General features: G+C 43.5%; 1 protein-coding gene across 3 annotated transcripts in view; it reads right to left on the bottom strand.

Moving 5' to 3' along the window:
- Positions 1-13,144: 13,144 nt before the first annotated feature.
- The window catches only part of nfasca (neurofascin homolog (chicken) a), an 84,099-nt gene continuing 76,072 nt past the window's right edge, over positions 13,145-21,171 (bottom strand). For all 3 annotated transcript variants that reach the window (XM_066703218.1, XM_066703217.1, XM_066703219.1), the window contains one exon: positions 13,145-20,491. In XM_066703218.1, coding sequence (XP_066559315.1) covers positions 20,260-20,491 — 232 coding nt within the window. In that variant the 3' untranslated portion in view covers positions 13,145-20,259. The remainder of the gene's footprint in view (positions 20,492-21,171) is intronic.

Below are 21,171 nucleotides of genomic sequence, written 5' to 3'. Positions count from 1 at the left end.
CAATGATGGCATTAATCTTATTTTCCTCCGATTATTACCCCGATGCGTTTACTCAGTCTCCTCCTCCCCTCCACTCCTGGAACATCATTAGCAAACTCACAGTGCCGATGTGAAGCAGGGATGCAGGTTCTTTCCTCTTTATTGGATTGCATCCGAGTCTTTGTTTCCAGTGTCTCTTTATAAAAATATCAGAATATTAACTTTCCTTTCTTCCTATCATTCTGCATCTGGAATAAACACACACACATATGTAACACAACATGCATCTAATTACACATCTGGTATGTTTCTTTTCATTTGTACACTGTACCACAATAGATATCCAGTAAAGATCTTCTATTATGGTGTCCACAATGCCCTAGAAATAAAGGACGAATTGAAATTTGCAGTGGCCCCCTGGTTTCCCCCAGGAAAACAGAAAGACTGTGGTGTGCTATACAATACTGTATGAAGCACTCACACGAGACCACCACTGTTTTTATGGGTCTGTGGACGCCGATTGAAACACATTACAGCACTTAGAGAGACAATCCCATTGCAGTAACTGGATCTTCAGAAGTTTCCGGATTCTGGTTACATTGAAGCTGTTGGAAGAACATAGTTTGCATTATTATCCACTCACTGTAAAGGTTTGGTAGGAAACCACGATTTCACTTTACAGATTATTAGATTAGGCTGAATACTACTTTAATTGGTCTAAATCACTCTTGGATAAGTTTCTTTCGCACAATGCCACAGTTCCTTCTGGTCCGTGAGTCCAAGACAACGGTGTCGACTGTCAGAACCGAAATCATCTCAGAACCGTCCCAAATCAGAAAAGGGTGACTTTCTGAGACTGTCTACACCTGCTGCTGTGCCACTAGTTCTTCAATTGCAATGGGCCCTAAACACAGTGTCATGTGAGCGGTGACCTGCCAAACACAAAATGAAACAAAGACAATCCCATCTGAAATTTGCCCCTGTATCAATTCTGTGCATCTGTTTATATATTATATATCATCTGTAACCCACTATCAAACTAAAGGCCATTAAACACAGTCAGAGCTCTGAGATTGTGGTCTGATTTCCTTAATAAAATTGGAGCTTCTGTATTGTGGGATTGATTGATAAAAATCTGACTCAGCCTGATAACCAGAGCCATCAATCCACATGAGAGCCTAACTCTGATTGTAGCCTCCCCCCCGCCCCCCACTCACACCTCTTCACCCTATCTCCATCCATCCTTCTCACACACACACTTCCCAGCCACATTTGTTTTCATTTGAAGTGCTTAATTTAATAACAAAGTACAAATTGCGCCGGCTCAGATGTAAGCACCACAGTTCGTCTCGAAGAGAAACCTGGATTGTCTGTGCTTGTGCTGCTGACATTACACCGTGCCTTACCAGCTATGTCTGCCTGCGGTCCCTGTAATGAAGCCCCTAATGGTCCGTCTCACCACAGATCTGGCCCGTCCATTCGGCAGGTTGTCCCAGCTCCGCCTGAGCCTTGTGGAGGTGCAACAAGTAGAAAAAGAGGAAGAGATAAATATATCTGTTATGGTCACCAAAAGCAGAGTAGGTAGTGATCTGTGATTTATGCCACCCAAAGCCCAGTTGTACATAGACTGCACTATAATTTGCCGGGGAGAGAGGCAGGGTCAGTAGCAAAGTCCAAATCTCAACCTAGTGGGAAGGATTGGTAACCATTTTCCTTGACGGTCTTATTTCTTTTTCTTCTACTTTTCTCACCCGACACACGGTGCTAAATGTGAAGCCCCTCAGTGCTAGACACCAGCCTCTTGGAGGATGCCCATCTGTTGCCAGAGGATCAATAGTTATGAGTTTATTGATGTTAAAAAGCTCAGAAATCTGACCGCACTGCCCGAAGCATCAGAGCAGTCCAGCACGGTCACTCTGAAGGATGACCCCAGGGGCTAACGAGCAGAATCGTCCAGAGACTCCTAACGAGGCAGGAAAACCCACCTTTAAAGAGAGTGGACAGACTTGAACAGGGAGCGCAGAAATGTGGCAAGTTTGTCACAGTGCTGGTTTTAATGCTTGTTTAAAATCACCTGTTCTCAGAAACAGCAAAATAAAACAGAAAAGATATAGATGATTATTACTATTATTAACATCTTTACCTAGGGTGACCTACAGCTGTCACAAAATACACACCTCTTCAGAAACACAATGCAGTAAGAAAATACAACATGCATTTTTGTCGTCCTTATAGTAAGAAACAATCAATTATTAATTTATTTTTTTCTTCTTTGTCCTGGTGTTGGTTGATCTGGGTACACATTTAAATAAATAAATGAAGAAATACACAAATAAATAAATAAAACTAAATGTCAAGTACTCGATCATAAAATCCACAGGGCATCTGAAGACGTGGAAACTGTATATTAAGACGGGAGGAGTGTTGCGGTGTTTGTTACCCAACTGCTTCTCACAGTAGTTCATCACGAGGAGAGTGAGAGGACATGCATCAACGGCACAGCACCCGTTATTATTTTGGGACACATTATTTTCTGAAAGGATCAGTTCTAGACACCATAAAACACAGTTCGTCATCCTGAACACATTTCCTCTGTGTTCTCAGACGCTGTAAATCTGTTTGAACGTATCCCTAACCTTTTACTTCCAGACTCATTTATTAATCTCCAGAGTTATAGATTAAAGAGGGATCTGGTAAGGCATTAAGCGACGACATACGTATGGTAACAGACGTAAAATACAGAAAAAATAATTAACGGACTGACAAAATGTGCTGCTGAAGGATTTTCCAATTTGACCTCTCTGTAAATCTCCAATGAAAAATTGAAATGTGCAACTCAACACAAGGAGAGCTGAGGGGAGGGAGGAACGTATTCTCATTTGAACATTATTATACCATATTATGCCACTCCTAGGGCCCTCATATGTGCGACCAAAAGATACTTTTGGGTTGCTAACTAGAGAATTAGAGAAAAGACAATGTGTGCCATGGCTCAGAACTTTTTTCTTATCTTTCGTTCGCTTTTCTTTTTTGATTCTATGACCCTGGTACAGCTTGTGTAGGGGAGAGCCCTTTATTACAAGATAAATGTCACATTAAACGCAGATGGATGGATATTGAATTTGCTCTACAGCCACAACATAATCTAACCCTGGGTTGTGTTGGGGGATAGTCTTGTCATGGTGCTCTTAGACTACAGACACTTGCCACTTGGATGACTGAAAAAGAGTGCTTTCTAACTCTGTAGAGACAGGCCCTTGTAGCTTAAAAAACAAGTGAATATTGGCAGCCAGACTTGCGTTGACTTTAAGAAGTGCAGAGGGCAGCTAAGGACACATCCTGAGGTTCAGACCATTGATTCAGAGCGAGCTTACAAACCTGCAATTCAACACAGTGCTTCAAAGATATCTGTGTAGCCACTCCAATCAAACCCCATCTAAGGAGATTAATCAGCTGACACATCAAGTGTTGGCAGATCCGAAAATAGCCCCCCGATGATGGCAGACAGTTTATCTGATGCCTTTCAAGGTAGAGCTTTGCTGGAGCTGTACCGTTCTTTATTTAATTTGATTAGATTTTTTGGTGGGTGGGACACCTCCAACACATCTCCAAAAAAGGCTAACAAAACGCCATCGCACACACATGGCTCCCCAGTCACCAGAGAGGGCAATACTGAACATCTCTGCACCTCTTCTCTTTGCATGGCGAAGAGAGGGGATTGAATGCTTGATACCAACTAGTCTGCTGTAATGTGTGATGATCTGGAAGAACTCAAATAGCCCCCTCCCCCTCCCCAGGAAAAAGGCATCACGAAACAGCAGCAGGAGACTCTCAACATGACCTCCACCCAGCTGGTGTCCAGAAAGGCCTGCTCTGTTTGTGTGCAGTCACCCCCCACAGAGAGCTATACACACACACAGGAACACAAACACACACATGCACACACACAGGGGTCACTGGGTCTGACATCTTAACATCCGTCCCCAAGGTCTGAAAATAACACGGCCCAATGCTGTTTGAAACCTCACAGGAGGCTAGAGTCAGCCACCCTCCAAAAACACACACACACTCTCGGAGACACACACACACACTCACATCTAAACTCACAAAATGACACACGTACAGACCCTTAACACAAAAGCACTCTCCTAGAAGGCAGATCGATTGATGCCCCACTTTTCCTAATTAGTCAGGGGTGCCAGGTTGATTAGCATTTCGATGAGAGGTGCACTTTTCTCTCAGAGAGGGCTGGCAAAGTGCCCGATCTCCCACCACCCTGGAGTGCGAGGGGCTGCCCGCCTGCCCGCCTCACAGAGCAGCACCGAGAGCAGCAGGAGCCAGGTGCGGGTGCAGGTGCAGGAGCATGGCAGAGGCAGCTGGCAGAGTGAGGCAGACCAGTCGGTGCCGAGGGAGAGGGCATCCTCTTGTGGATCTGTGTAGCTAAAGGCTCCCCGGGCAGCTCCTGCCAAGTCAGCACAACATGTTTCCCGGCTGCCTCTCTGATCAGTGCTATCCAACTCTCCCGGCCCCTGTTATATAGGGCACGGCCCGGCGCTCTGATGTACCAGGAACAGCTCCTCATGATGGATACGACAGTAGCCTCCTCCTCCTTCCAGGATCGTCACACCGCAGCTCAATTCACACACACCTAAAAATGAAAATAATGTAGGGCACAAACTCTTGTACTCTCACAGATAAGTTAAGAGACAGTTGAATCCTTCATCTTTAGAAGAGTCAGCTGCTCTTGATCAGACTCCTGAAAGGTCTCAGCCCAGAGTACTAGAACAACATCCCCTGGTTGCACAATCCGCCATCTGCCTGGGCCTGCGGGGATACGGTGGCCCACTAGGGTACTGCCCAGACAGAGTGGTGCACAATTAATTACCAGTGGGCATCAATGCCAGCCAAGCAGATAAGACAAAAACAAAACAAGCACGGCGACAAGAACAAATTGCCCGTCTGGCTGGTGCTGTCTGAACTAATTAGGTCCCTGCCCTCGAGTTCCCCTCCATGTCACCAAGTTAGTATTAAAGATGAAATCTGTAAATGTTTGTCAAGCCCAAACACACCCAATCGAAATGGACATGCTCTGAAGTGCCTCGAATTCTGGTCAGATGGCATTTCTATTTTCAGGGCTGGAAATATTACCAGAAAGTGAGTAACACAATCCGATTGTGAGTATTGATCGAAACCCGAGGACAAAAGCAGCACTAGGATGCCGTGTGCATCTGAACTGCAGGGGCGCATCCGAGCATCTCCGTTCGATGTCCATACCCAGGACGTAACCCGACACGGATACGAAGCGCTCAATCATTCGGGCCAGCACAGTTGAGCTGATCGAAGGTTAGGCCAGATGAGACCACCCCCACCTCCCGCCTGATCTTCAAATGGATGAGCCACATGGGGAGAGACCCATTAAACCCCATTATCTGGACAGGGAGATGCAGAAGGAGCTGTAATATTGATCGGCTAGGGCTGCGAGGGGGGAGTTGGTGGTTGTATTATCTCATGTCTGATAAAGACGTCTCGTCCCCTGCGGCCGCCTCTCTCTGACCGAAGAGTCAGAGAGGAGACTGAATTAAGAGTTACATCACTTCATCAAAGCACGGACACACATCGCCACCGAGTTGCTTGAATTTCTGGAAACCTGCAGCAGAAATGAACACCGCATTTTGTACGCCAGCCCTGCGTAAATTGAATCTGGTGCATCGATTTCAATTGACATAAAACAGAGGTTTTTAATTTGTCTGTGGTAAAAAAAGAAAACTAACTGCCCTCACTACATCATAATCGTGATCCACTTTCACTTAACTATATGGTCTGCTCCAGGCTTTCTTGCAATTGAAAAACACTATTGTAAGCACCCCATTTTCTATAGTTATCTCTGACTGAATCTAATGCAAATATGCTTTTTAAATCAATCCACTTTTCTTTAATGGCATTGCCCTGCCCTGGAATAATATTAACGTTTAAATAAATAAACATGAAGGGCCTTGCCAACTCACAAGGCAGGAAGCTTGATGGATTTGAATTTCCCAACCTGTAGGAATTACTTGTGAGGAAACTGAAGTATCAGGACTGAGGCGAACTGGCCATCACTGTGTCAAGAGGACTTGGAGATTTGGGAAAGAGACGGCGCATTCATCAGCACATCTGTCACAGCAAGGGGAAAAACACACCATATGGAGCGGGGAGACAAGTGGGTCTGTTCCGAGACTGTTATTGAGACTGATCATCAACGTGCAACACTCTGTCACACAGGGGGCTGCCAGAGAAAAAACTAACAGCCCCAAGATAATCCAACTGCATGGCAAAACCCAAACACAAAAGGGAGATGGCTCATATGTATATGTGTGAGTTTGTCGGGCTTGTGAGGTTGTCCTGGACTAGTGCTGCAGGTTTGTTTTAGGTCTCTGTCAACGCCAACATGTTTACAAACTGGGTGGGATGTTTACCCGGCAAATCTGTTGAGCACATCGATGATTTGGTTGAGTAATCTAGACCTCAACAAGACCCAAAAAAAACCTGCGGCCCTCCATGACACTCGCAGCACCGACCGACACGGGGCCTGACACTGACGATCACACCTAAAGGCTGACGTCTCCACTGGGACTGACAGAAATGTGGATAGAGTGGTTATGCTCCAGTATTAGGGAGGTTTATAATTTTAACATGGCAAGGCTGTGTGGAACAAATGCGCTTTGTGTTAAAAAAGAAAAAGACAAGAAAATGAATAGTATTTGTTTTATTTATTCCAACACTCTGAATAACCATCTCTTTTTGTGTCTGGTTGTTTATTGCAGTCGGCAGTGTGATTAATAACAGGGAGTCCTGCTGGTTTCAGACAGACTGTTCTGTTCAAAGAAACTGCAGCTCTACAACTTTTAAACAATGACACAAGCAGAGGGAGCCAAATTAAGTACCATTACCGCATTGTTAACGGCTTGCCGAGCAATGCACCCTGGGTATTAATTCTGTCTGGGGTCTTGTGAAGCTCCATCAGGGAATTCTGTGACGATTCCCCCCATCCCGAGCTCCTCACACACCCAGACATTTGTAAACACACGATCCCTCTGCAACTTTCGAGAAGAGGTGTATGAAAGCCAGGAGAAATAATGAAGTCATCTTATGGGGAAACATAACACGGATACAGAATTAAATCGTCACAAGTGCTAAAATAAAATATATATATGAAAGTCTGTCCAAACCACTGCAGATAATAATGCAATAATATGTCAGACACAAGTGTGTTTCGTGAGGAGCTGATTTAACCCTACATGACATTATTAAAGTTTGTGTTAAAAGGTATGTTTTTTCGAGCAGATGTGTCTGTAGCCGCACGCTCAGAACGGGCTCAGACGGCCGCCCCGCTGGGTCATATCTGATGACACCAGCTGCCCGGTGGGAGCAGCAGTGGGGGCTGATGGGTAATTAAATGTTTGCCGACTGGGTTTGGCCTTGTGTAAGCTGGGACGAACGGCTTTGACACGAGGGCCCATTATTGCGCTGTGTCGTCCCGTCTCTGCAGCCGGAGAGCTGTTCATTAAGATACATTAACGGAGGCTCTGGGGACCAAGGCAGGGGGCGCGGGGACACACACACATTCACCCCCAAGCCATTAACCATTTCCTCTGTGAGACATCAGTCGAAACCACCCCCCCAACCTCACGTGCCTCCCCCCTGGTCAGACAGCCTTAATATGGCATGAATTATGAAAGCGGAGATAAATGATAGATGCCGAGAGTTGTTTTAGAGTGGTAGAGCCCTCGCATTAGGCAGACCCCCAAAAAAAACAAGAGAAACCCTTGTTACGTCTTGACACAGAAGATGGATTCATCGTAATGAAGTTATAAAGATGCATTTGGACATTTTTCTCATTAACTAATGAGCGGCGCATGGCAGGGCCGCGGGCAGGAGATGAATTGGCCACATACTCTCCATTTACAATCCTAAACGTGCCCTAAGCATGACTAATGGCATCTGCGAGGGATTGGACGTGTACAGAGACAGCACTGCGGACACGCGCAACAGGCGTGCGACCCACAGAGTGGAGATTCAGGAAGGGATCGCAAACCACGCCCAGAAAGAGATGTTGAATTCGTTTCCTTTGAGTTTTTCTTTTACCGAGAGCGTCTGTGTTGATGGTGTTGCCATTTTCTCACCTTTAGATTAGATTGTTTGGGGGTGTCAAAAAAATTACAACTGATGCTTTTTGTTTTGTGGTCTGCACACAGATTTAAAATCCTACACACTCTGGCAGGAGAGAGAAAGAAAAAAGCTGTGAAAAAAAAGTAATAGAAAGAGGAGGAGGACGTGATGAAGAGCTGTGCAGTGTTAACAACCCTGTGTGTCTTTGTGCTCCTGTGCTGCACAGAGCAGCAGGGAGGGAAGTCGCTGAAGAATCCTGAACTAAGAGGTCACGTCTGTCTTGCTGTGAAGAACGATTCCCATGCATACAAAACACTGTCCCAGCTTGTTGCCGGATGTAGGGAGGTGGCTATAACCTCTGCAAGCCGAAGCAGTAATCTGGAGATCGGTCTTAGCAGAGGAAGACAGAGAAAGGGCTGCACCTGAGACTCAACACTGCCCTCCGGCTCCACAGCCGTATTTTACTCAGGCCAGAGAGTGAGCAAACTTTCAGTTATTCATTCATTTTAACCTCACGGAGATCACCGTGCTCTGGAGAAATCCGGAGAGCCTCCTTCCTTCCAGACCTTGGGCCCTAATCTCCGTCTTTAAATATTCATGAGCGCGCGCCTCGTCCTACCTGGCTCCCCATCAATATTGCATGAGAGCCGCAGGGGTGGTGCCACCGCCGCGGCGAGAGGAAGCCGGGAGCTTGTTGTGGAAAGCGGAGAGATGACTTCACGGTGACTGTTATCGCTACAAGTATTACAGCTGTACCCTTTTCCAAGATCTAATATTATAGAGGCAGCAGCTCTGACTGTCTCAGCCACAGCATCGGCATACTTGCTAGAAGGGGGAACACGCGTGGTATGGCATGGCTCCAGACAATGACGGTATAGAGAGAGAGCTACACTGTCGTAAATGAAGAGGCTCTTTATAGCGATTACAATTGCAAACATTGTACCACCAGACTCGTGATGTGGAGAACAGCATTGTAACGGAGGGTCTGTGTCAGGCCCTACATAGCGAGCGTTGTCCCAGGAATACTAAACCTTTCCTCTGTGTGCGTCTCATGAATTTCGACCAGAGCACGTGCCCTGTTTCGGAGCTGCTCTCCTTTGACGTGGCAGGTATGCACAGCACAGGGCAGACACCTGTATCTGAGAGGAGCCCCCCCCCAAAATGGACAGTTGTAAACAAAGTTGTGTTTCCTTACAACAAAACACTTTGTTTTAAATCCGATGAAGCAATTTCTGACATCTGAGAAGAAGGTCTAAAGATTACATAACTTAATAATTTTAAAAATGTATTTTATTAGAATTGAAACAGAATAAAAAATACAAAATGAGATTAAACCCAAATGTTATCTTACACTTTTTTCTCCCTCCCCCCTCCGTCATACAAAACACAAGCCTGGATAAATGCAGTTCTAGGTATTACCTTTATTATCATTATGGTTATGCAGACTATTTACAGAAGAAAAAGGCTGATTCCTCGACAGGAAATTTGTTTTCAGTTCCTTCACTGAAATCAACATTTAAAATCAAACTCTGGCCCAGCTTTCTCGGTGGCACAACACAAGATTTGAATGACGCTCTGCATCAGAAACAGCAAACAACAAAGAAAGATGAAGGGAAGAAAAACAAACAAATATCCTAAGTACACAACGGAGAAAATATGTAACTGGAAAAATAAAAATAAGTGTTTCAAAGCATAATGGCCAATTTGCATATTTTCTATGTTTTTAAACTAAAAGATCAGGGTAGTTTTTTGGTTTTGTTAAATTGCTTTCTGTTTCTATGATTGCTCTCTGACATTTGGACAGTGCTTTAGAGAAGGAAAAGGCACCTCAACCGCCAGTTTACATGTACTTCTAAGAAAATCCTATTCACAAGCATGATTACAATTATTTTATTGGATATATCATTAAATACCCCACCCCCCCATCACAAGCATGCGTCAGAGTCCCCCCCGGCCCAAATCGGTGTGAGCGTTCTTCACCACAAGACGGATGCCCACGTGCCAGGGGTTTGTACACTATTGGTAGCTCAGGAGAGTGGCATCACTGTAACTGGCATGGTGACCCTGGTGACAAACACAGAGCCCACCTGCAGTGACAGGTCTCTCTGTGTGGGGCCCGACACTACAGGCCCTGCAATGCCTTATTCAGACTCCCAATAGGAGGAAAAATAAATAAATACATAAAATACACAAAACAACAAGTGCATCAATGTACAAGGATACCGAAGTTTGAGAGAAATTAGTCAATTCACTCTGTGATTTACTCCAAGAACATCCACCTCCTAGGCAGGAGTCCAAGCGCATCACCTCAAGGCCGTCTCTCCTCTTTCGAAGGAGATTCTTGCATTTGAATGCAGAGCCATCGTTGTAGCCGGGGGCTGGATATTGGTGAAAAGCTGGTGGGTTGGAGTTTGGATACAATATTGGCCTTGATCTATTTGTAATCTTTCCATAACCACTAACCAGAACGATCAGGGATTAAATATTAAGCTCTCCTGTCTGAATGGATTGTGAATTCTTCACCCTGTGCTTCTCAATGGATTTCAAGACCTCTGGCTATGCTTTTGATGCACAGCTCCAGAACTGGGGGTGGCAGATGAGCTGCAATGAAGCTGACAAAATCCAAAGTCTCCTCTTCCTCACCATCATCTTTCTACTTTTAAGACATCTCACTTACCATAGCCCCACCCTTCCTGGGCTGCTCCCCCGGCCATAAATTAAAATGACAACCTGTTCTAAACATAGGATGTATTCCTTTCTAAACACTAATATATATATATATATATATATATATATATATATATATATATATATATATATATATATATATATATATATATATATATATATATATATATATATATATTTTTTTTGAATTAAATGAAAAAAAAAAAAACTAAACAAACAAGCTGATTAGTTAAGCAACACTAAGCAAAAAGGACGAGGTCTATTTTAAAGATAGGAGAGGAATTTAATAACACGGCAGATGACATTTTCGTGATCTGTGGTTATATCCGACGAGCACAGGCTGGGAGCGAAGCTTGTTAAGTGTGCTTTACTGCCACGGCTGTGTTTGCTTCTCATGCAAAAGTAACACAAAAATCATCTGCCCTTCACGAGAGTCTGTAGCGCTGTGCACAAAGCGTATTAATGACATTTGCTCGAACACAGAGACTGTACAGAGACAGCTCACCAGCTCCACTGTCCACTTTTGGCCACACTGGGACACACCACAGAAAATGCAAAGGCTCCCCAAACTATTAAGTATATTTCCTTTTAACACCCCCCCCCTTTTTGTTAATTACAACAGCACACACTTTTAGCACAAAACTCCCAGTGAATTAAAAAAATAAAATAAAAACAAAGAAGATAAAGGTCTTGGTAAAAGCTGACTGGTCAACAGCAATACGGCAACAAATAGTCACGCGTCATCTTTCATTCACTTTGCTGAATAACACGCATCACGCAGAAGGAACTTCATGACAATATGCTGCAAGGAATTTTAGGATATAATTAAATATCATTCCCAAACTCACACTCTCCCCCAAATAAGTAAATAAATACATTAGATTCCTCTGTCTCTTCCCAGAAGCCAATCTGTTAGCTCCAGGATAATGGTACTCTTTAAGATAAAACACACTCAGCACTACATGAGGTCATATACTATATCTAGAGTCATAAAGTCAGTGTTTTCCAGTATAGATGGCAATCTACACACAGTAAAGTCTGTTTATTTCATTTCAATACATGTCAGTTGAGGTCTGGGGGGAGTGAAACACAATATTGCCACATTTCTCTTCTTCAGGATTATATACTTAGGGCACTGCTGCTCAAAAAATACATTTTGCAACAGATTAACTGCATGAAGCCTGTCAAAATCACTGAATTTAAATATATAAAAAAGTATGGAAACTTTTTTTTTTTTTTTAAACACTTGAAAGAACAACACCTGTGCTGGATGATGGTTGACTTTGAGAACAGTTTTCAAAAGACAGACTCCACTATGATCATACAGAGGACTCCAATAAATCCTAATTGCAGCCTAGGACTGATAACATGGATTAGCTGATGAACGGGTGCGAGTGTAAAGGGACCGCCGACTCTTACAGAGGGAACACAGTTATTGCATTTCTGTTTTTACAAAACATCCTGAGAGATCTCACAGTTTCGGTATCTAGATAGAGACCAAACCAAAATGTAAAATGCGAGTTCAGATTGTGGGTTAGCCTGTAGTGTTATGAATTATGGAAGCAAGAGAGACATTTTGTTTTGTCCAGAGTCGTGATTTATTCTCACTTTTGTTTACTGCATGTTGCGAACACACGTTTTGGGTCGGTTATAACTATAGGGCGTGTTCATGTAGCGCAGATGTCCACAGATCTCCACCAATGGGATTGCTGGGATTCTGCAGATCTGTGCAGAACTGCGTAAATCCAGAAGTTGACCATAATCCTCTACCCGCAGACAAGTTTGAGTTGTAGTAACCCTGCTAACACACGACATTGCCACAACATTGTTATGTGACCAGGATTCGTGTGTGTGTGGTTGGTGTATGTGTATTACATATCTATTCTTAAGCTCCTCCCTCCAAAATACATAAACACATAAAGCAATGAATTAAAAATGACAATGACATCATGATTTTACTTTCGTTCGGCAGCACCCCCTGCTCAAAACACCTTCCGGGAAGATCTACACATCTCTAAAAGGGTTCAAATCCCCTATAAAATCATTATAAATGGAGTCTTCCCACTTTCAGACGCAACACAACACTTTGTTCTCCTAGAGCAACATCAAAGCTCCTCAATATAGATATTCAACTATATAGATATCTGGAATATATAGATAAGAGGATTTTTGGAAAACATCAAGTCGCAACTTCTATCTACCTTAAACTGCTGCAACCATATAGTTGCTCAATACAAACGCCATGTTTAGGTGTACTGAGCTCCAGGGCGACTCATGTTTACATTTAGACCATTAGGTAACTCAGATTCAAATCATTGGTATTGGTCTCTTGACATTGCATTTTGATTTTTAATGGACAAAACATTACTTTTTTTAAACAACCACAATTGAGATTTCTATTGCCTTATTTTGGGGTATAGTAAAAAAAACAACCAAACACAAAAAACTTTGTAAAGCTGTAAATTGCATGTGTGATAAGATACATGGACAAGTTAACAAGCAAACATCAATAAATGAATAAATACATAAAAGGTAAAATAATGAAATATTAAATCTTCATGTTTTAAAGCTTACAAGGCAATGCATAAAATATCAGTGCATGACTGCTTTACAAAGTTAACAAAATTAGGCCAACAGCATCTCTGCAGAGCACAGGAAATGAACTATTCTACAAGAAACGGCTCTCTTAAACCCATTGCTTTACACCAAACACAATTTCAATAGAATCAGTATAAACTAGGGCCTAAGGGAGAACAGGCCTAAAAATTAAATGCACAATCCCCAATGGGAATTCTTCAGCAAGCTTTATTGCAAAGCAAATGCATAGAGCACAGACAAACACAAGTTTAATGGCAAGCTTATTGTTTCAATGCAAAACTGTTTGAAAACAGGATTTAATTCAGCACCAGCTCCAGATGCAAATCAGAAGCAACCCAAGCCTATGGCATTTTTTATGCTTTAAGAACCGTCACACATACATAAACAAACAAAACCATTTTAATTATGTAGGTTTCCTCTGGTTTACAATATGCATTTTCCTGCCCTCTTCCCAAGTAAGGTCTATTATTCAATCTTTCACAAATCAACAGCTGGATACATACACTCATGTCAGCAGGTGTGCTGAGGGTGGCATTAATGAATGCCTTTCGCATGCACCCTGTAAATTAATTTGCAAAAACACCACCTGAGTCACAAAAAGCCCTTCAAACGTCCCAGAACGAGCACAGATCTCAGCTCGAAGGGGGTTTTCTTTTTTTTAAGTCACTCAAGGGGAAAATTCGCAAAGGATTTTGTTCTGGGGACGCCAAATAAATATGGAATCAAATCATCTTTGAAATGGATTCTGAAACAAATCTCTCGTGCTGTATGAAAGAAAGAAATGAATAAATCAAGGAATGTTTTTATTTTGTTTTCCATTTTCTTCTGCTTACATTCCCTTCACAAAAAACGGGTGTCATGTTGACAAATGAGATGGTTTCATTCATAGCACTGATATATTTGCAGGAGCAATGGCAGAGTGTGAGAGGTTCAAATTAAACCAGTCTGCGGTCTGCTTTCCAAGCACCCAGGTCACTGGCTGTTCTCACAGAGACAAATCTCTGCAAGTGAAATAGAGTTTATTCATGGGACTACATTCTGAATGTACTGCAACTGAATCAATGTGTCAAACTCCCCACAGAAAGTTATCATCCATAAGGCAGAGTAATATTGCAATACTGGATTTAAATTGAATTAAACATCTCCCATACGCCTGCAAGAAAAACAAATGATCAAATAATAATCAATACGCATCAAGTGTTGGAATCTCTGTCTTTGTTAGATTTCAGCCACAGCCAAATCAGTGTAGTGCAGATAAGCCCTCTGGATAATTCAAAAACATTAATTCCAGCGTCTGTTGCAATTATATATATATATATATATATACACACACACACACACACACACACACACATCTCATTCTAATTCAAAGCGTCTTGGCAGTCCTCTCAAGGCTCTGAGCAGCTCCAGCCAAGGCATGGAGCTCAAATAAGAGCAGCTGTCCTTCTGAAGACGACGTCCCACACGCCTCCAAACCAGCAACTCCCTCTTCCCCGATCACCCTATAAATCACACACAAAAACGGAAACCTGCATCCCTAATGAGAACTGCAGACTCTCGCATCGCCCAGTAGCACTGCACTGGCCAGAGATCAAAAACAGCTAAGCAGAAACACAACGAGACTAACAAACCGGAAAACAATCTGGCACAACCTAGCGCTCTTAAAGCCACAGCGCGTTCATAGTGCCCGAGCCCTTGTGCTGAGCGCGAGCAGTGACTTGTGTGGTCTGAGTAATTAAAACGGAGATGGACAGATTTACGCTGTTGGTTATTTTAAAAAGGTACTTCTGTAACTGACTAGGCTGCCAGATGTGAGCATAGTCTTCTTCCGATTGGCCGATTCAGCCCGGTGTTTCAGCAGGGTGTGATATCCCAGCAGCAAAGATTTACTAGAGGCATCTTTGCCATCAGCCCCTGAGCTGATGTCTCTGAAGTGCTTTCTGCATAGTCTTTGTGAGCGCTGCTGCCCCAGCTCCTAGGGAGGGGTTGTACAGGGCTGTACTGACCAGTTAGGTTTTTGACACAGAAAATGACAGCACTGCCGGAAGAGAACTTCCCTACAGCCTGGCCTGGGTGATTTGATCCCAGCACTGGTGTCCTCTCTCTCATACCGGATGAGCAAATCGATTGAGAACATCTGGCACAACAACCTGATTTCAACCATTGCCGAATTCATACCCCATGGTGTAAAATGCCACCTCCACTTCTTCCTACAGCAGGGCGCTACATACAACATAAAATAACTCGGCCAATGTACATTCCACTGCTATTATTAGGCACCTGGGCCCTTTGTTCATCTTTCCTGTTGCATCAGCTTTATGTAATCGGACTCCACGGAAAAAAAACTCTAGAGCGAAGGTTTCAAAATGCACTGGGTTTTGGGTTATCAGCAGTATAAATGGATGGAATAGCTAATGGTGTCCACTGGGGATATCTGATGTACTGTAGATATGGTCTCAGTTTTTTTTTTTTCTCCGATGGCTGTTAAGCACATTAATATTTACAAGTCCCACTGGGTGAGAGTAAAATGTATTCAGTGCAGTTCAATAAACAATGTCTCCTGAATGGCTACTGGTGGGTACAAAGTGCATCACGGCTGAAGCAAGTTTAATGGTTTTGTTGTCAATTGTTTTTGGTGTGCGTGTGCCAATGTTACATGTTTACATGCGTCAGAAAATAACTTGTGCACTGCAGATTGATGGTCACTGCCAACTGTGCCTGAAAAGAGGGTCTAATTATAATCTTTCTAGAATCACAGGGCTTTGCCAAGTGCTGGTAAATAAAACTGCAGTGTCTCATAATGGGTGAAACAGTACCAGTGCAGTAGTCTAAAGACAAAGGTGGTTTAACCGATGGGATGAAGACCCTTCCTGACCAGTTATTCGAATCGGGATCTCACCCGTGCGGGGCAGAGATCAACTGGATGTTTAGGTCTGAAATGGGAACAAAAAAAAGTCTCAGACTGATGCCTGTGAGAGTACCAAGACAAAAACAGCCATTAATAAAAGCAAACTCTACAGGAATGAATGGAAACAAAAGATGTGAAAGTCACGTGCTCTATTCAGCACAACACATTTGACACCACCGAATAGAATCACGGAATTAAACTATGACACGGACACTATTACATATAAACTGTGATGGACTGCGCTGCTGAGCAAGCTGTATGTGGAGAAAGATGACCATATTCAAGTGATTATCTTATTCTGCCAAACATGAATTTCTCAATACCAGCTGCACGTCGGTTTGCTATATACTGCTTTCCTACAGTGCGAGCTCCACACTCTCAGACTCGCCTCACTATCAAACACGCACTTCTGTGTAGCCAGTTTTAAAACACATGTACAGGAAGAGGAGGGAGTCTGGTGTCGAGCAACAACAGGAAGTCCCAGGAAAAGGTAGCCAATGCGACAAAGCGTGACGACTCTAACACTTCATCAAATGTGAAAGTTCATTACAATATTCCTGATCAACACAGTATACTAACCGAGACTGATGTGTACGGTTAGTGCACTTTTTGTTTTTAATTTCTAAATGATGTAAATCGTAAATAAGTTTAAATCAAAACAATAACAGAAGGAAAAAACAGCCAGTATCTCACAAAATGTAGAAAAGCAAAGTGGACGACCTGCAAAACTCTGAAGGGCGAGAAGGTGCACAAACACGGCAGAACGTGTCACACGTTTTTAAACCAATGGATTACTCTCTTAGCTTACAGCACTGCTGCAGACATGTCAATATGAAAAAGAAAGAAGTTGTATTGCCAGAAAGATTTAGTTTTACCTGTTCTATATCTGGATTATACATTTGTACGAGTAAATATATACATTTGTTAAGGCCAAACAAAGAACTGTGGGTATCAATTAAATTATGAAGTAAGGACAAGAGATAAGAACAAATTCAAGACTTTCTGACAAATGTACAGTAAGGAAACATCAAATTAGACAGCAGATATACAAACACAAATGCCTTAGACAAAACAGAATGGCTTTACTGTAAAGATACTTCTCCAGCAGATTAAATGGCTGCATCCCAAACACGCATACATCATGTATATGTTAATATCCTGTTTGTGTGTCAAAATCAGATCCACAGTACAAATGCGGTTAATCTTGCTTGTAAGTGGCAGCACCTTACACTGCTGCGAAGATGCACAAGACTTGTGTAAAATCACATTAAAAAATAAATAGAAATAAATACAAAACATTTTGCAAATAGACTGAATAAAGAGATATAATAATAATAATAATAATAATAATAATTTTAAGAACAAAAATATATTAAGACTTTAGGTTATTCACATGTTAAGTGGGGACAAAACAATGAAAGGAGTGTGTCCACCATATTCTTTTTTTAGTTGTTTTTGGGGGGGTATTAGTAGAGAAATAGCACATTTGCCTCTCGTTTATATATATGTATAAACACAATTGTTTTTGATGGAGACTGGTAGTTGAATACTGTCAGTAGTACACCAGTATACTTGGGAAGAGGGGAAACCAAATGGTAAGACACACCCCTGTTACAAATATGTTCTAGAAATCAATATACATATGATAGTAAACAAAAAAAAAAAAAAAAAAAGGGAATATCAGCATCTTTATACTTCTATAATATTTGTGTACAGAATTTTGCTCAAGACCATCCACGTGTCCGTGTCCTTGGGGTGAACTTGAGAGATGGTCGAGGCTTGAGGCAAGGATCAGGGCGTGGGGGGGAGTGGTGCGGACCCTTACAGAGCTCCTGGGCGGATGGATCGATGGCCAGGAAAACTCCCACCATCAGGCCCTTCCTTCGTGCGTGTTTCTCCGCTCCCTCCGAATCCTCTCCATTGAGGGACGGAGACCAGAAGAACTGACACCATCAGTTGCTTATCCCGTTCCGTTTCGATTGCTCAGACGCTGCCAGTCCCTGAGCTGATGCGAGTGAATGATGTGATGCTGGGTCTCTGCCCGGGACCCAGGCCAGCTTGTGACGCTACGCCCTATAAGTCCGGAGGGACCGTAGCAGCCTGAGCTGCAGAACAGGGTGTTTGCGGGGGAACTGCGAGATCAGAAACCAATCTCATGAGAGAATCCACCAGGCAGGAAGGCCCACTGCTCGAGGTATTAAGAACAGAGGATTCCAGAGGTAATGGGGTCTTCACACAATCAAGCTTATACGTGAGAAACAGGAGAAGGCAACATAGGAAAAATGTATCTTTCAGAACAAAATCCGATGCTCATGTCCGTTGCTTGTGGGCCAAGAGCCGGGCCCTCCACAACAAGGGTGTCATCACGAGAGGGCGTCCAGCAGGGGTCATAGGTGACAACAGCACTGGCGTTGGGCGACTGGGCGATCTGCTTTCTCCCCGGTACATCTCCTTTTCTGAAATGTAGTTTTGCAACAGAAAAAAAACACCCCCTAAACTCTACTGTTTTCTAAACTCAACAGCGTTTGTCACAAATTCAGTTTCACAGGAGGAGCAATGTGTGGAGACTACTTCAATATCACCTGTACCTGGTAAATTAAATCGGAGATAAATTTCACGTGACTCCAGGATTTGTCAAAACCTGTTCAGGCCCCTTTCATAAAACCTGTAAGCAGTGATCAACTAGTAAGTGATGAGAGGTTTATCCCAGAAAGCTGGTCACCTCCAGAGCTGTTGGGTGGGGGAGGGTACTGTGAAGGGTGGCTGGCAATACTTCTAAAATAAAGATGCACATAAACACATAGACAAATGCTTTATGCAAAGAAGTTTCTCTGGCTACATAACTCAGAGTTAGCCCCATCCTTCTCTAATCCACACTTGTCATTGAGACGAACGATTAAATTGCGTCTTGTGTAAGATCAACAATCGGTTATCAATCCCCATATAATTTTAGACTTCAACAGCACTTATTCTCCAATGGCACAAGTGCTAGAACGACTGACATGCTTTAGAGTAAGACAAGAGTGGAAATGGCAAGCCCTCGCTCTCCACTAAGGCGTTGGACCCATCGCTGCCGAGCCCAATCGAGACGACAGCAAAGTGTTACGAGAGCAACAGCCCTTAGGGAATGAAAAAAGACGGGGTCATCTCACACAATCACAGAAAAGGCAAGAGAGTACAATCAAGATTGAGTCAAACCATCGTTTATCAGCTCCATCGGGTGAATTCAAATGGAAAAACAAACAAAAAAAAACGTTGAATCCCACTTGACCCAAACCAACGGGGGTTGTTACAGAATGCATAGTTTTTCCACGGCTTCACTCATGGTGCTGTACCAGGCTGCAAGATCTTAAAAGTCTGTATTCATATATCAATATGATAAACTCGTCTGCAATACCCTGGTCTTCAATGGCTTGTACCTTACAGCGGATATGTAAAGGGACTGGCAGTGCAAAAAGAAAAATTTAATATATACTTCCGTGTACACAATTAGGGGCCTGCCTGCAACACACCTGACAGGAACAACCTTTCTTGTTTAATAGGAAAGGTGCCAGAAATGAAAAATAAACTAACGGACCCACACACACACAAAAAAAAAAAAGTTATATTCTCAAACCCCCTGACCTCTCACTCCTCCACGCCCCCGCCAGCGCTCTCACAACCTTGCTTCCCAAAGTGTGGTGGACCAGAGGAGTGTGGGCAACTGGTACCCATTCATTGAGTCAAATGTCTCAGCTACACACCAGCTTGGGGCCAAGATGGTGGGGTTTTATTTGCACGCTGCAGTTTCCCATTCTCCCCTTTGGCTAAGTGGACACTAGCTACCCAGTGTGATCCCTGGTTCCCGGTGCCTGCGTGTAGGTCAGTCAGGTAGCACCCTCTGTCCTCCCCCACAGACCTCTCCTTCCCCCCTCCCTGCCCAACCCTCCGGGGCAGGGCTATGCCAACGAGTAGATGGCGTTTACAGGAGACGTGGCCTCAGAGCTCTCGTTCCCCTCTGTCTCCTCTTTGTCCTTCTTGACGGTGTACTGGCCGATGAAGGAGCCGTCCTCGTTGAACTGGCCATCCCCTCCCTCGCCGTAGTCCACCAGGCTGTCGTCGCTCTCCTGCATCTTCACCATCCCATCCAGGGACGTCTGGCTGCCCTGCAGGGGCTTATTGTCCTCATCACTGGGAGGGCAGGGGAGAAGAGTTACAGGGGGGAGAAGAATAAGATCAGAAACAAACAAAGGCAGAGCTTTCCAACCCCCTTACCCCCCCCTCCGAGCTGCTGACAAGGGCTTGAAAACAGAACGCAGTGATCACAGGGAAAGCTGTGCTATAAGCTGCCTCTCAGACACGCACTGGGCCGTGGTTTGGCCAGGGCATCACAGTCTGACTTGTAACTAGAAACGTGGTTTACAGACTTGTACATGGAGGACTTTTCTAGCAGAAAAGCACTCACCAGCTGTGGTCTTGGATCTAAGGCACTCCTCGCAGAGTGACGACCACATGACCATATTCTAAGTGTTAATATGTTGTAGAAAGCTGCTTAAAACAAAATTATCATTAATTGAGAGCAAACAGGAAGGGAGGTGAAAAACAGAAAGCTGCTGTATCGATTAACAATAACAGCATTTCTGCTCTTTGTGATCCTGCACGTATAAAATACAAAGCTATTAAGGATGTAGGATTATTTATTTATTATTTTTAACTTGTATCCGGAAGAGAGTAAACCACAAGGGGGTCTGCACTGCCTCTGTACTGTACTATACCATACCATACCATGCATCACGAACAAACTTGGGATGGGTGGGAAAACGGCAGCTGTTTAAAGTCTTGCAGCGTCCTTGTCATATCAGAAGTTCACT

Source organism: Amia ocellicauda, chromosome 5, assembly GCF_036373705.1.
Source record: "Amia ocellicauda isolate fAmiCal2 chromosome 5, fAmiCal2.hap1, whole genome shotgun sequence".
Taxonomy (NCBI): domain Eukaryota; kingdom Metazoa; phylum Chordata; class Actinopteri; order Amiiformes; family Amiidae; genus Amia; species Amia ocellicauda.
This window is presented reverse-complemented; position numbering and strand designations above follow the sequence as displayed.